The sequence below is a fragment of the Agelaius tricolor genome, unplaced genomic scaffold, assembly GCF_023055355.1.
Source record: "Agelaius tricolor isolate 1412-34295 unplaced genomic scaffold, bAgeTri1.0.p SCAF_7, whole genome shotgun sequence".
Classification (NCBI taxonomy): Eukaryota; Metazoa; Chordata; class Aves; order Passeriformes; family Icteridae; genus Agelaius; species Agelaius tricolor.
The window spans coordinates 36,014,571-36,030,998 of NW_027269267.1; the positions used below are offsets into that span (position 1 = coordinate 36,014,571).

Consider the following 16,428-nt stretch of genomic DNA (forward strand, 5'->3'; position numbering starts at 1 on the left):
GAAATACAGTCTCAGGAAATAGAATGGCATAATTCCATGCAGCACTTTATTCTGAGTGCAAAAATTGCATAGCCTGAAAAAGCAGGGTCTTTGGGAATCATACCTGTCCTGAGAACAGCATTTTCACAAAGCAGATTTAAAACCTTCTCTCATAAGGCTTCCTTTGAAGTCACCAGGGAGAAACATGCCCCTTCCAGAGTGAAGTCAGCGGGAAAAAACGCACCCAGTTTCACCCTTAGGACAATTTACAGGAGAATCTCTTCTGTTTTGCAGTACAAGAACTGGGGGTATCCATGCAATGGGGAGGTTTGAAAAGAAAAACAGAAGTTAAGTTTCCATGCTGTATGTAATGAAGTTGTGGAGGAGGTTGCTGTGCATGCTGAATGTGAGCATGGTTAAAACCAGGACAAATCCAGTGGAAAGATGGTGACTGAGAACTATTGGGTACAAGAGTACCATGTCTGGCTCTCAATGCCTCTGGGAATCACATCCCTAGGAGCCAGCAGAACACCCCAGGAAGCCACTGCATGTTTACACACCACATCCAGGACACCCACTACTGGGTCATGGGGCTAAATGGGGCTTTGGTTGGCCTGAGGATGGCCATTGATATTCTGATACTCTGAGGGAGCCCACAGGGTTAATTCAGTCACAATTAATTCCACAGAGTTAATAGTTATCTAAAACTGGCCTTGATTGGCACTTTCTCTTCAAACCCACACTTTGCAGTAACTCAGACACATGAGAGCTTCTGCCAGGTAGTGTTCTCAGACTACCTAGAGATTATTGGACATTTTACAAGAAAAAAACAGAGGTGGCTGAAAAAGTAAGCTGTTCTGCAGGAAGAATGAGACCTGGATTCTGTATCCTCCATCTGAAAAGTTACACCCTGCAAGTTCCACATCCCCAGAGCCCACAACTACTGAAAAGGGCAGCCTATTCCCTAACATCCTGCTGAAACTGGGTCACTGTGAAGCAAAGCAGGCAGAATTCGTGGGCCCAGGAGGTATAAGCCACTCTGTTGCCCAAGAGAAATTACTTTGCCCATTTCAGTCATTTTTTCCCACCAGCTGTGGGCACAGTCCTTGAACTCACCTTGTCTTTGAACTCTGTCACACCACATAACCAAGTGATGGACAAAAATTCAGCCAGCTAGGACACTATAAACACTCATTTTAAATGCTTTCTAGTATAGACAAAACTAGCTAATCCCCTTTCCATGCTCATCCACAGTCTGTTCAGAATGTTTCACCTGCCAAGTGTGAGCAGGTACCACTTATTTCAAATTGTGAAATGATCCTGAGTCCCTGACATTTGTAAAACATTCAGAGACCCACAAAAGAATTACAGGAAGATAAATGACTACCTACTGCCTCCCAACTCTGAGCTCATTCTCGTACAAACAGATTGCTCACTTTACAAAGCCTTTTTCCCCCCTTTTTCTGAATAAAGCTGAGGCCATCTTAAAAAGATTATTTTCAGTTCCAAATCTTTCAACATAGTGGATGTTCCTAAAATTTCTATTTTTTTTCCCAGCAACCTTTTAGTTTGGTAAGCAAGTCTATGCACAGCTTTCAGTTACTTTTTATTCTGTGGTGCCAAATGAGACCAGATAGACATATTCTTAAAAGGCTTTCATGAAAATGCAGATGACCAGTTCACAACAGTCTGCTAGCTCAATACGTAGAAGAGTTTGAAGGGTTTAGGCACTAATGAAAAACCTAAAAAGTTATCAGGAGCTCCTAAAGAAGCTTTTGCTTCCTTGTTACCACCATAAAACTTGCAACAACAGTATCTTCAAGATACCATCTCTGTTACCTGCATTAACTTAGACAACATATCCTTCTAGTAGCTGACCTGCAGAAAGGGTATAAATCTGAGTCAAGAAATGACACCAGGACTGAAAATTCAGACTTGCCTGCAAATGTAAGAGTTAACTCTAAGCAAAACACATGATTGTATTTTCTTATCTGTCAAACTTTCCCCTTTTCCCCCTCCAAAATATCACCATTCATTTTAATGTGGTTTTTCAAAAATTATTCCAATTCAAATACAGCAGTGTTGCATGTTCTTGTCCTCACACATTATATTATATATTAGTATTCCTTTGAAAGGATTTTGTTCTTTACTACTACCAGGACAAGAAAGCCTTGAAAACAGACTTGCTTATAGTGTCCAACTTGGAGGGATCTAAATGTGATATATTAAATGTTATACATGCACACTATTCAATTTTAAATTAAGCTACTTCAACCCAGGGAGAAGTGCAAAATCATAAATGAAGCAGTTTTTGAAATTCAAACTTTTGTGTTAGGTCACTTCACAGCCGCTTCCAAAGGCATCCAAAGGGGAGCCTGTAAGGGCTCCAAAAAGGTTTCAGGATGGTTATGGCAGCAGACAAGGCTCTGGCAGTGCCTCCTCAGCCCCTTTATCCTCCCACCCACCATCAGGGCTCAGGGCCCTGCCAGGAAAGGTCCCCTTCATTCACCTCAAGCACAGTGACCCGGATTAGCCCAGAGACACTTTCATCCTCACATTAAGCTCACCAAGGTCACTTGCCCATAACAGTTTTGGGTGTGTTTGTCTGGTGACCCAGTCATGTGGGGCCTCTCCTGGCTGGAGCCTCTCTGCTGACGGCAACGTTGTGGCCACATACTGGGCACACATCTGTCCAACTGCTACATCCACCATCCACCACACAGGCATGATCCACCTGCCTTCTCTTAAAAACCCACAAATGCCCTGTTCAGAACAGAGCAGACTCTGTCCTTCACCAAAGAGGGAGAAACAAATGCTGAGCTGCCTCTCAGAAGCCCATACAGCAGAAGCTGGCTTGAAACCAGCAGGTTTCCGGCCTGAATCTGACCCAGGCTCATTAGTCTTTAGCTATTTCTGTCTAGCCTGGAGCATCTCACAGATGAAGGATATTCAGAGCCCAGACAGTCTTCCACAGCGAGCATTTTGGCTCCTCAAAGCTGTAATCAGTCCAACGGGTTGCTGTCGCAACTTTTGCTACGTTTAAAGTCAAGTATTGCAAGGATAGGTATTGGGAGCCAAAAATGCCTTCTCAGTTAAAAAAGTAAACAAGGTCCATTAAATTTTGTTGACCTTTTACTTGGTACCACTGGAACTACAAAGATACTTCTTTAATACAGGAAAATTTGGATTATGATGCAATTATGTTACTCCAGAAGGGCAGCCTAAGGCCACAGCACTGTCACTGGCAGAAGGGATCCAGTGCTCTGCTGGTGCCACATAGCCCTTTTCTCTTCTGCAGCAACTACAGCAACAACTTCTGTTTCCAACCTGGTACGCTGCACAATCACAAAGAGAGAAGTGGGAGCACAAAGGAGGGCATGGTAGGGCTTAGAGGCAAGTGTCCCTGGCTGGGATTACATCCTTTGGTCCCAAAAGCAGCTTTTGCTAGCTGAGAAAAATCCTAAAACTATGGAAAAGTCTATGTCAAGGTGCTTCTGTTCCCACAGTCACAGGATAGTTGAAGTTGAAGAGGTCCTCTGGATGTCACCTGGTCTAATCCCCTGCTCAAGCAGGGTCACCTGGAGACAACTGCCCAAGGACTGTATCTTAGACAGTTTTTGAGGATCTTCAAGGATGGAGACTCCACAACCTCTCTGGGCAACCTGTGCCAGTGCTTACAGTGAAAAAGTGCTCCCTGATGTTCAGAGGCAGCTCTTGTGTTTCAGGTTGTGCCTGCTGCCTCCAGCCCTGTCACTGGGCATCCCTGAGCAGAGCCTGGCTCTGTCCTCTTTGCACCCTCCCTGCAGGTATTTATACACATTGATGGGATCCTCCTGAGCCTTCTCCAGGCTGAACAGTGCCAGCTCTCTGAGACTTTCCTTATGAGAGGGATGCTTCAGTCTCTTCATCATCTTTGTGACCTTCCACTGGACTCTCTCCTGCAGCTTCCTACTGGTGCTCTGGTAGTCTGATCCAGCTGGCAGACACTGATAGCATGCTCCCTTGTCTGCCCTGGAAATCTGGTGAGAAGATGGCATGCAGGGGAGCATGCCATCTCCCTATCCAGAACAGGGACTCTTTTGATCAATCAGTGTGTAAAGGAAAGTCTGTCTCAGAGTCCTGTATCTTGTTTGACTGACTTCTAAGGGAGCAGCTGTAACTACCAGGCACTACCTAAATGTAACCAAGCACAGACTAAAAAAAACTAAAATTGTCTTTTCTGGCTAGAAAGAAGTTTATCCAGAGACTCAGCATAATTTATTTTTACAGCAAGTATACCAAACCAAGACAGTTAAAAGGCTAAGTCTCCAGAGCTCTAGATGCTATGTAAATAAATGCTAAATAATTGCCTGCATTTAAACTGTGGTTCAATGTTCAGCAAGGAAAATAGCTCTTGTTTTTCTTAAATTAAATTCTGATTTTATCTAGACTATTTTGCTTGTTCAATTACATGAAAAGTCATCCCGCTTGTTAAGTGCCAAAGCCTCATCCTGAAACTGTATGATTAACACCAGTTCTTCCAAAAGCTACATACCAAATAGGTTTTTGTGACTAACTTAAAGTCCCTCAGCTGGCAATATAAGCAAGCTGACCTAAGCAGGCACACACATTCTTGCTGTGGAAATGTCAATTTACAGGCACTCTTCTGAATAACTGAGATTATGACTGTGAGGACACCAGGCAGCACAGCCCAGAGCCCTGCACCCACAGTGGTCCCAAATAGTTTCCTGTGCACAGCAGGATCAGGTAACACTTGGGAATGCACAATTCCAACTCGTGCTCAGAGCCAAGGAGCTGCAGTTGAAGGCACTGTCATCCCCCTATTGGATTTCCCTCAACCTGTAGCAGAGTTGGTGGCAAGAAACCTGTGCCTCCTCCACCTCTGTTGCTTCAGGCCAAAATCTGAATTCTTGCTATAATCCCATCTTTCCCAGCAATTTAACCCATTAGACTCAACTAGAAGATGCAAGATGGAAGGCACAGGTGCATGCTCTCTTCTGCATGAGAGAGGGTGATGATGGGCAGTGGGACAGAGCAGCACCACTTCAGCCACCAGAGCTGGGCTGAAGTGGGCTGGCCCTTCAGGATAGATGTCCTCTCACACTAGGTGAAAACACGGCTCCTTGCTTTAACTACATTTTTTTACAGGGTTTTGGATTTCTCTCCACTGAGCAATGATGCTGGTTGTCAGTAAATTATCCACTGTGATCCCTCAGGATTTCTCTTCATGGTATTATTAGCTTAGTCTGTGACTCCAGTTTTTATTTGCAGACAATAACCATCCCTGAACAAAAATCTCCAGCTTGAGTAGCTGGCAACTCCACAGTGAGGCATCAAGGACAGGTGCATCACTGCTTTGGCCAGGATGATGCAGCAGCAGCACCTCCTTCACTGCAGAGCCACTGTCCTGCCAGCCCAGGGGTGACCGAGTCCTGCTGCTTATCTCCAGCCTCCCAGCCACAGATCTGAGAATTTACAGCACATAAAAATAGTACATAAAACCCCCTTCCACTGACCTGCTTAGTTTTTGTAAAATCAGAGTATTGCCCACTTGCTGCAGACACTAGTCTGCTTGTTTAAAAACAAAAATCCCACTGGCAGACAACCAACATACAAGAACATCTACAAAGAAGCTGTTACAGTTTATCGTGCAGTAATCCATGGATTAAGGTCATTAATAGCCCTCTATGACATACTGCCATGACTCCAAAGGTGCTCTTCTGCCTTACAGGACAGATATACAGAACATAACCCCCTCATAAATATCTCCCCTGAGATACTGTCTTCTAAATCTTCAAAAGAAAAGAAAAAATGAGAAAAACCAGAAGGCAGATGCCTAACACAATATTTTGCATTGCATAAAAAAAAAAAAGTTATAATGGAAATAAACCACCCTGAGTTTTCTTATCTTTCAGACTGATGTTTTCACAGTAAAAGAGTTGTTGATAACTGAAATTTTGATCCTCAGAGCTAAAAGAGCGAGCCAAGACATTCTCCCATGCCCAGAAGATAAAGTCATAAGTAAAACTTTCAAACTAAAATTTGAAATTCTCAATTCTACCCTTTAATTATTTATATGAAATAAGCTTTCTCCTTCTGTTGACATGAGAACACAAATATATCATCATGGAAAACACTGCATACTCCTCAAATCCCAAGGGATCAATCTTTTATGCAGTACATGAACTGTTTTCACAGAACTTTTAAAAACAGTTTTCTAAAGCATGCCTGATGTCATTAGGAAGTCCAAAGAAGCTGATACCCTAACAATATGATTGCTAAATACCCTCCAAAGAAGAAAATCCCTTTGCTCCTCCTAAACTTATGCTCATATCGGCACTATCCATACATGTAATTACCAATGATATTAATTTACCTGAGTCCCCAATACCAAGAGTAAATAACCCTTGTGTCAAATCTGAACTAATGGATAGACTTTTCTCACTTATGTTGATCTAAATGAAAAAATCTGCACTCTTTCCCTATGATTTGTTTCTTTAGGACTCTGGGAATGGCATAGTATTGTGCCACTGTGTATTTTCATTTACCAGGAAACAGTTATAATTAATAAAATGTACTCAGGAGAATACAATTGTCCTACCAGCTGCAACCAATTCTGTATCCCACAGTCACATGCAATTTTTGTAAACAACATAGTGACATTTGAAAAAGAAAAACCTTAGAAAGAAATTTTAAAAGCTTCAGTAAACAAACATTATGATATACAACATTTGTTTCAATATACATCTCACCAGGAACGAATCACTCATCATTTCCTATTTTACTTTCACTACGATATAGTAGCATTTTCACTACACATGCAGTTTCTTTTTCTTACCTTTAAGGAATCAAAGCAGGCAATAACTCTTCCATTTTCAACCTGGCAACTTTTAGGGGGGTGTGCAAATTTGCATTCTTCATCAGAGCGTGAACAAGTTCCCCTCTGAAACTGCCTGCACACTTCTAATGTCAGCCATTTTGTGTCTCTTACGGGAGCAACATTCAAAGCCATGATGAGAAGCTGATTTTGAACTTGTAAGTTGCTGTCAGGTGAATTATGCTGAAGAAATTTCCAAAACTAATGACAAAGGAAAGGGGGGGAGGGGGGGGGAAGGAAGTCAGAAAAAAAAAAAACTTCAATTCTAATGAAAAATAAAGTTAAAAAAACCAAGCAGTGGGGGACGATTAACGACGTCCAACGCACACAAAGCAGAACAAGCAGAGAAAGTTTATCAGCAAGCAGTCACTCATCAATCATTAAGTCCCGCTCGTAGACTTTTGGCTGGGAAAACACATGCTCAGTCGCATTTCTGTCTGTAAAACACGTGGGTTTGTTGATTGTAATCACGGATGCACTGGTTTAAAGCCAAGGTCCATCAATGCAATGGCACTCCTTGATAGAATAGCAGTCCTCTGATGGTTGCTTGCCGGTATTGATTACATGAGAAAAGCAATGCGGTCATTTGTTCATGTCCCAGGAATAATAATAATAATAATAATCCTTTTTCTGCTTTCAGTTTCCCATCAACTAATTGGCAAATGGAGACAGCTGAGGTATCTTCTGCCAGGTGTAAGGTGAAGGCAATGTCTGGCTGGCAAAGACGGGATTTTGAGAACACAGGCGTAGCAGTCCTCGCTCGTAAAAGTGACTTGGCAAAGGCACTTTTTAAGTCACTGACCTGACAAAACAAATACAGCTTCAGTTCACGTGCAACTCATTCAAATCAACATTATGAAACCTACAGTCTCTTTTTATCAGATATTATAAACATACAGCCAAAGTTCACTCTTAAAAAAAAACAAACAAACACCCTCCTTTGTGAAGTTACACGTGATAGGGGAATAACCAGTTGAAACACGTACTGCAGTAATATTCCAGGCAGCAATCCAAAAGTTGGGAATGATTTAAATAGATGAATGTGGCAGACACAATAATTAGGCACACTAGTTGTGAAACAATTCAATCAAATGTGCTTAGTCTCCAAAACTGTATACAAGAACCCTTTTCCATTAATTTATCACTCGGCCCTTTAGACTGTGTTACTACATTCTAAATTGTTACTCATTACTTGCTCTTCCTTAGAAACCAGGATGGTAGTACTCTGCTCAGATTTTTTTCATCTCCGTCTATTTTTTAACAAAAAAAGAAACCAAAAAATGTAATTCCAAAATTATAGGAAATAGAACCCCTCCAGATGCAGACAATATAGTTAGTCTTCCCATTAACCCACACGCTGTTCCATAAGGGCTTCATGAAAGGGCTTAACCACCAAGTCACCGTGCTCCAATGAGTCCTTTCTATTATGAAGCAGTCTTTATCTAAATATTCTTTTGGTTTAATTAGCCTTTGTGTACCTCTGCAAATACATCTTTCAGCATCAAAACATCAGATTCCAATATGGCACTTAAACTGTTTGGGCACTATAAAATACCTAGGATATTTTACAGAAAAACAGATTTGAAAATCAAAGGGTTAGATATTACAAAAATATTTAATCACGAACTATATTTTATATACAGACAGTGAAATCATGAATATGATGTTTCCTTCTACTTAGCTTCAAAGGAACACAACTTTTACTTTTCAAATACCAGCCAGAAACAGTTGATGGATTATTTTTGTGTATGAAAAAAGAAAAGGGGAAAGACTGGAATAAGTGAGATTTTAAAATACGTCAGTAAAAATATTTCTAAAATCACTGTCAGCTTTTCCATGTCAGAACAACTACCATTCTGTGCTTCCATTCACTGGCCTTAACTGAAGTCAGTATTGTTTGTTAAGGAAGAATTACTCACACCCAGTTTCAGGATCAGATCCCAGTTCTGACTTCTAGGTCTTCACATCAAAAGGCTTTTCTACTACTTAGTAATGCTACCAAAAGGGGTTTTACTATGTGACCAATACTTCCACCAAAAGTTCCTACTGCTAGCATGAATAAAGGAAACGCAATGCTAATTGCTGAAAATTCAGTTTCAAGTCCAAAGTGCAATAAGATGGGTCTGGATGACACTTAGCTTTACTTGGTCATGAAGAACAAGGTGCAAGAGAATCAGTACTTTTTGAAATAATTATATGCCATTATAGTACAGCACATAAATTACAAACTCCTCAAATTAAATATTCCATCAATGTTGTCTGACAGCATCAATGAAGAATGAGATTAAGCTAAAAGCATACAAAGAGGTGAGAAAATACTCATAACTGATGAAAGGGAAAGAGAGGAGGAAATACAAGAAGAGCCTCTCCACAAGGGCTTGTTGAGCTGATAGCTTGTTGGGCTGATGATTTAGCTGGCTAAATGTAAAAGAGGAAATACTCTCCCTAGAGCCACACATTCCAATTCAGAAATGTCAGTAACGGTTTTCAGTAATAGATGTAGGAGACAGACGGAAATTTTGGGAAAAGGGTAAATGTTATACTGCACACTGCTGAAAGTCACAAGTAGTAATACTCTGCAGGGCTGCACACCATAAAATTGACAAAGTTGTTTCTCAAGTAGTAGGTGTTAAGACTGAAAAAAACCAGACACAGCACGTGGCAGCAAAGCAAACAGCACACAGTATAGAAATGGCAGTAACCATGGTTTTTAAAAAAGAAGTGCACAGCAGAATCACATACAAGATTTGTGAGACTACAGCAAGAATTCACACCAAAAAGCATTTGGGGGGTGCAGGGTAGAAGAGTGAAACACAGTATCATCCTATTTCTTACCCTCATGCTACATGAAGATTTTCTAAAGAAAGGGAAGCACGAAAAGTTTGTCTCTAAAATCCATGTCTTGTCCAACATAACAACGCCATGTGATTTCTCAAGAGTCATCAAGTGCCTCAGGAGTTCCTACTGGTAAAAACTCAGGAGACAGAACTGAGTCCTGTCTCCTTTCTGAAGGAGGCCATGCCTTCAGCAGGAGGCAAGTTCAAACATGGTGAAGACAGAACAATTTGGAGTGCTTCATCCCTACCACTTACATGACCTATGCGTTCACAATCACGTGCTAGGCAGCTGTCATACCTCCTCTGCCCATCACCTGCACCAGGAGGATGAAGGAAGAGATGCCACCTTGAAAACCTGAACATGAGGGACACAAAACGAGGAGGAGGGAGAGAAAAGACAAAGCAGAGAATAAAATTATTCTTCTTGGAGAAGTCAAGAAAAGCAGAATTTAACACATGAGGAAAGTGCTCAAGAGAAGGAAAAAAATGGGAGAGGAAGGTAGGAAAAGGAAATGGCTGGTTGTGAAACTGAAAAGAAGGGAGAGACTTAATAGCAAGAAAGATGGAGAAAGGCTGTGAACATTGGAAGAGAGAGGTACAAGAGGAAATTTTAGAAGGAAAGCAGAAGAGGCTGTGGTTACAGGGAAAAAACTCCAGCAGTTTGAGTAAACAGGGAAGTAAATAAGGGAAATGAATGGAGTTTATATAAGAAAATATAACAACAATAATCCTCAATAAAATGCCTGCAAGGTCACACGCCATTATTAACATCATGGTTAACCCTGACCTTGCGTATTGCAAAACCCATCCATCTGGAGAAAACCAGTGGGTTTTGCAAATGCAAACTCTGCTCCTCTTCCCACTATTTCTAATTGTGTCCCAACACATCAGCTGAAGTTAGCTGTCTTGACAAAACTAATGGTACCTCACTGGCATAAAACCCTCAGCACGAAGTGTCCCTTATCCTGGCAGAAGATTTTGTTTGCCTTATGGTTTTGTTTAGTTGTTTTGTTGTTATTACCATTAATGATCCCAACTCAAGACAACACCCACCACTGTAGCTAAACAAGCTATCAAAACTTACAAACAAACAACTGAGCTGCAAAATATTCTTACTGAAGATGAAAGAAGTACTCAACATAAGAACAAATTATTTTTGTCTTTTTACAACTATTATTGTTTATTTTCAGTCTCTCACACAGTTGAATCGATGGAATTGATCAAGAATTCGCACTTACAAATGCAGCTTTTTGCAGGTTAAGTGAAATGAAATTCATGGACATGTATTTGTAAAAGTTATTTAGCTTTGGATCCCTTTTAGGATAAGCAGCATTTCCCTTTCACAGAAAGCTAGCAAGGCATAGGACTAGAAGGCCTTTGTCATGGTTAAGAAAAAAAAAATCCTTTTAATTAGTAAACAAGACAAAGCACACAGACATTAGAAGCCCAGAGAAAAAGTTCTCAGAGAAATACAGGGCAGCCTCATCTTTGGGAATTGCAAGTGAATACAAAGCCCTGCCCTATTATGAACCAGCTGGATTTTTCAGCTGGAAAATAGGAGCTCTTACTATCTACAAAATATGAGTTGCTTTGGTACAGTAGTTTTACTTATCAGCCAGATTATGTGGCAATGGATCATGCAGTATCTGTCTGATGGTGAAACTGAGACTTCCTGGACATGATATACTCATGCTTCAGTAGGTAACGTAGTAATGAGCAGCCCCATCTTCAAAAGTCATCTCTGCAGGTGATGACATCCAGTAAAGGAGCACAGTCTTCTACATGGTCTCACCACAGATATCTAGAGGAACCACTAAGTCCACCCAGAAGGTGTTAAAACAGTTTTACACTTTTTGAGGTTTAAACACTCTGTATTATTCATCACATCAAAATCTTCAGTAAGAGATGTCAACACTGGGGCTCAATTTGTTGCTCCTACTGTCAAAATTTATCAACATGATCCATATATTTCTTCTATAAATATACCAGAAATGTAAGAATTAAAAAGTTAGAAAACCCTCAGTTGTACTTAAAGGGGACTGTGCAGTTTGAAGTATATAAGCTCTTCTTTCCCAGACAGAAGAGATGTACTAAATATACTTAGCCAAGTACAAGTTTGATAATTTGTATTATTATTATACAAGTTTGATAATTTGTAAACAATGCTCTGTTTTAAAGACAAGACCCCAAAAAACCAAAACGAAAACATTCCTCAAACCCCAGAGACTCACTAAGCTGTGAAAGCAAGGTGAGCCTTCTCTAGGTCACTAGCAGGGAGGAACATGTTGACTTACAGACTGCTGCCCAAATTCAGTTAAACACATGACCTCAAGTGGGAAAAAACTCACCTTCTACAGCCTATCTACAGCCACCACAAATGACCTGCTGGATACTGCAATGCCAACACAATGTATTGAAAACTCAGTTTTCAAACCCAGCATACTTATACTGCCACTCTTCAGGGACAAACTGTTTTCTCATCCAAATGTAAGCTCTTTTTCAGGAAAACCAAGGTCAACTCTCTAACCCCAGGGAAACAATTTTAAGCCCTTGGCCCAAAACAGGTTGCTTCTACAACTTTTATCCATTTACACATAAACAAAATCTCATGTTGCTTTCTCACAGAAAATCATGGTTATAGTCTTAAATTCCAGAAACTTTTTAACAAAGAAACAATAACAATGACCCTGCAGGAGACACCAGGCCCAAAGAATTTAATGTCAAAATTTTAAGGTCTGGCTGGAAGCTGGAAGAAAAAGAAAAACAGTCTCTACCCTTAAACAGGGTTAACCATAATCATCACTAATTTCACATCCCACAGCACAAGTTCATGAACCAGCAGTGTCTTGACCACATACTACTTTAACTCAGATTCTCATGATGTTCCTTTTTGTTCAGGAAATAAACTGATCTGTAAGAAAAAAATAGTTTAGCGATTTCTTTCAACCTGGACTCACTAGTTTTGAATCAATGATTTTACCTGGGTCAGATGATGTGGAACAAAACACAACCATCTCCAGATGCCTCAGGACATCCGAAAACACAGATTAACCAATGTGCCCCACTACACAGATGCATCCTCAGACTACTGACAAGAATTGTGTTCCTTCAAAAAGCTGCTGCTTCTTCAGCAGTTGACCTATTTGCAAAGGAAACTCAAATCTCACTAAGTCATACCTCTTGTTTGCAGCTGCATAGAGGATTCCACTTTCAAATCCTTCAGGACACAGACGTATGTTTAGAAGACACCGGCAAGTGCTTTAGTCCAAAAGACAGTGGAACTTCGCTTCCATTTTTCAACTAAACCTCATATACGCTCTTCAATGTCCTTTTCCCCCCATTGTTTATGCTTTAAATAGCATTCAAAGCCTCCAAACAGAAGATAAGCTGCCCACTAAAGGACAGTCACAACTCCACAAGCTCACTCCACTGTTGCTTTAAATGCCAGCTACTTGCCATTTCCTTGACTCCCCTGTGAAGTTCTCTCTTGAGCTCCCCCAAACTCCCTGCTGAGGAAAGCAAGACTGCAGTTTAATCCCAGGCTGGATCCATTCTGATCTGCCTCATCAGGTGCAGAGTAGCACAGCAGCACAATGCCCCCTGCCTCGCACGTGCCAACTCAACAGAGACATGGCCACTGGCTCACGTCCCACTCCAAGGGAGCAGGGAGCAGAGCAGGCAGGACAGGGCACCCCACCTGCAGCAGGTCTGGCTCCTCTTTGCAAGCACCTTTAGCTGCAGTGCTGTATCCCACAGGATATCCTCCCTGTCCCTGGAAAGCAAGGCTGGCTCTCAGGCACCACACGCTAATTTAAGCCTATTCCCCACTAGTCAATACAAACAGGATCCTATATCAAAATATGCCAACATGAATTAAATAAAAAATGAAGTGATTTTACAGGCAAATAATGTGGCAGTCAGCATGCTTGTTAATCACATTTCAATAAACTACATCTTAAAGAAAGAACATGCAAGAGATTCTCCCATGGTGGACAGGCTTTTCTCAACCCATCAGCTTTCCAAACTAGGGAAACAGGACCAGAAGAGATGCATCAGTACAGAGGTATAATTCATCAATGAGTACTATGCCAGCTTTGTGTTCTTCTCTTTAAACCAGTGTCTAATATTCATATTTTTATATGTACCCTTTTACTAGGTATCTAAAAAAGACTAAACAATGCACAGTAGAGTTTAGTAGTGTCTGCAGAGTTATGTAAAAAGACAGCATTAAAACCAGAACCAAGCTTTTCGCTCTCCTCTGAACTGTTGTGGAGTCAAAAAAATAATAATCCCTAAATTCAAGAAACAAGAGAAAATAGGACAGGTTTCCACAAAACATCATCCACTCTTTGATGGCAAACATGAATGGGAAATCTTTCTGTCACCATAACATTTTTAAGAAGAGCCATTCAACTACAGGAGAGCATGTATAAATTCTTCTATAAATTTCAAACAAAACTTGCAAACATTTCTTTAATCACTTTCAAGCGTTTTTTTCCACTTTAAGATGTTAAGCAGCTCCCGTGTCACACTGAGGAAACCAGTATTTCTCAAATGAGGAAGAAGCCAGAACTGCCATATCAGGGAAGCAGCCCACTTGTTTGATCAGGTGGCTGGTAGCCAAAAATACTAAAATTCTAATCCTGGGTCTTGTATTAATTCAACATGAAGCAGCTCAAGTCAGAAGTGCCAGGACTTACAAAAAAGACATTATTTACTTTATTTGCTTGACTTGGAGATCAACTATTGCAACATGTCTTTGCCTGTTATACAACCAGCAATGAACACTTGTGAACTGTAATTCAGATGAACACTTTACACAGCGTAGAGACAATCCTAACTATTTTAGTTAAGCTGACTGAAGTTCAGGCCAGGGACAGACTAGAAAACCAGTCTGCTTTATTTAAACTGAGCATGACCTTCAAATCAGTTTTGCTAAACGAGCCATATTTTCCTTGTCACAATCACTAATGTGCCAGGTTCAGGCTTTTTAGTATGTCCCTCACTATTTACAGCATGGCAATGAGCTTCTTGTTAAAACCTGCCGCTTCCCTTTGAAGCTGGCTTTACAATATAATAACACTAATGTCCTTTGTCCCTGGGGAAGTAGGTGAGGAGGAAGGTGTACCACTGACTGTGAATCAACCCACACAGCCTGGGACCTTTTCAGCAACCCACTGTACTACTTTGCTAATGGACCGTGAAATATTTCTGCTGAACTTTAGGTCAGTGGATGACTACAGACCACAAGAGTATTTTCAAAAACCAAACTGTTTCGAAGTCATGCTGGAAAAACTAATGCTTGTTATACTTCAGTTAAAATGCAATTGCAGAAAAGAGTTTTCTTCTTCTAGCAAACTACTTTTGTTTTTATTCTACTCCTCCTCTCTTGGCTTGGACCTTTTCACAGTTTTTAACTTAAACACTTTCTAAGTCCAAATTAACCTGATTTTTTCCTCTATGTGCATCAATTTCATACACAAAATTCTGTTCCCACCTTGACAAAAGGGCAAAAGCAATTTCTGTTTCTGTGCCTCAGCAAGCAGAGTTAATCATCCCCGGCAGCAATGACGTTACCACTTGGCCTCTTGTGGACACAAATGTTTTGCTTTTGGCAGAGTGAAACATGTAATAGCTATTAATCAAACCCAATTCCCCAGGAAAGGGTACCCCAGTGCATTAGGAGCTTCCACTCACCCAGCTGCAGACATGCATTGTATTTATGTTTTTTTAGGACTGTAAAATATTTATAGAAAAGTGTGCTTATGTACTGTGAAATTTTTACAGACTGGCATGGAGGGAACGTGTGATCAAATGACTGTTCTCACCTGCCAAAGGACCGATAACATGCTGTTACACAGGAGCACAGTCTGAAAGAGCTCAGGCTGTTGTAAATTTTCTATTTTCTCTAGTCCAGTTTTGCTCTAAGCCAAGAAGGCAGAATTCTTGCTGAGGTATTTATGTGACAAACAGCACCCCTTTGCATTGAAAGACAAGGATAAATCTGAATAAACCAAGGACTGTATGTAAATTAATGACATATTGAATTCACAAGCTGCACATGTTTTAAGATGGCCAACAGCATTATTAATAATATATTATTATTATTATATATATTATTATACTCCACAAATTACCCAGCTCTGGGAAGTTGCATGGCACATCCAAACCAAGCTCCTAAGGTGAGGGCAGCAAGAACACTACCTAATGCTATTAACTCCAACTGCCTCTTAAGTGCTTAACCCATCCTGCTGAACAGATTTCCTACACTATATTCAAGCAGCATCACCATTCTGAGATAAGATACCAGCATTCCTGTGCCATTTCCTCCACCTTTTACCTGAGTACAGAATAACAATACACAAAAGGATGACCCTAGCAGATGAGCCAAAGAGTCCATCTTGCCCAAAATGCAGCCTGCGACTATGACTTATACTAGATGTCCTCAGAAGAGTGCAGAACCAGGGCAGGCAGGGTGTGATAATTTCCATGAATTTTCTCCCAACAACCTGTAACTGATGTCTTTGTATTTAATAGGTTTCATTGAATTTTACTTCCACGGATTTCCTCAATCCCTTTTACAAATGCTGCTGTCAGAAATGTCCTTTATAATGTGCATGAAAAGCAGGATACCAAGAAGCAGCCTGACTGCTCTCACAATTGTTGACAAAAGCACAGACTCTCAGGGGAGGAGCACGGATATGAAAGGAAACACTTCAGGACTTTGGAGATTCA

The 16,428-nt window shown here is 40.7% G+C and overlaps 1 protein-coding gene across 11 annotated transcripts in view; it reads right to left on the reverse strand.

The window, feature by feature from the left end:
- Window positions 1-16,428, reverse strand: part of MBNL2 (muscleblind like splicing regulator 2) — a 106,616-nt gene that overhangs the window by 61,640 nt on the left and 28,548 nt on the right. For 10 of the 11 annotated variants that reach the window (XM_071430958.1, XM_071430959.1, XM_071430956.1 and 7 more), the window contains exon 2: window positions 6,818-7,658. The exons of the other annotated variant lie outside the window; for it this stretch is intronic. In XM_071430958.1, coding sequence (XP_071287059.1) covers window positions 6,818-6,991 — 174 coding nt within the window. In that variant the 5' untranslated portion in view covers window positions 6,992-7,658. The remainder of the gene's footprint in view (window positions 1-6,817; window positions 7,659-16,428) is intronic. 11 annotated transcript variants of the gene reach the window in all.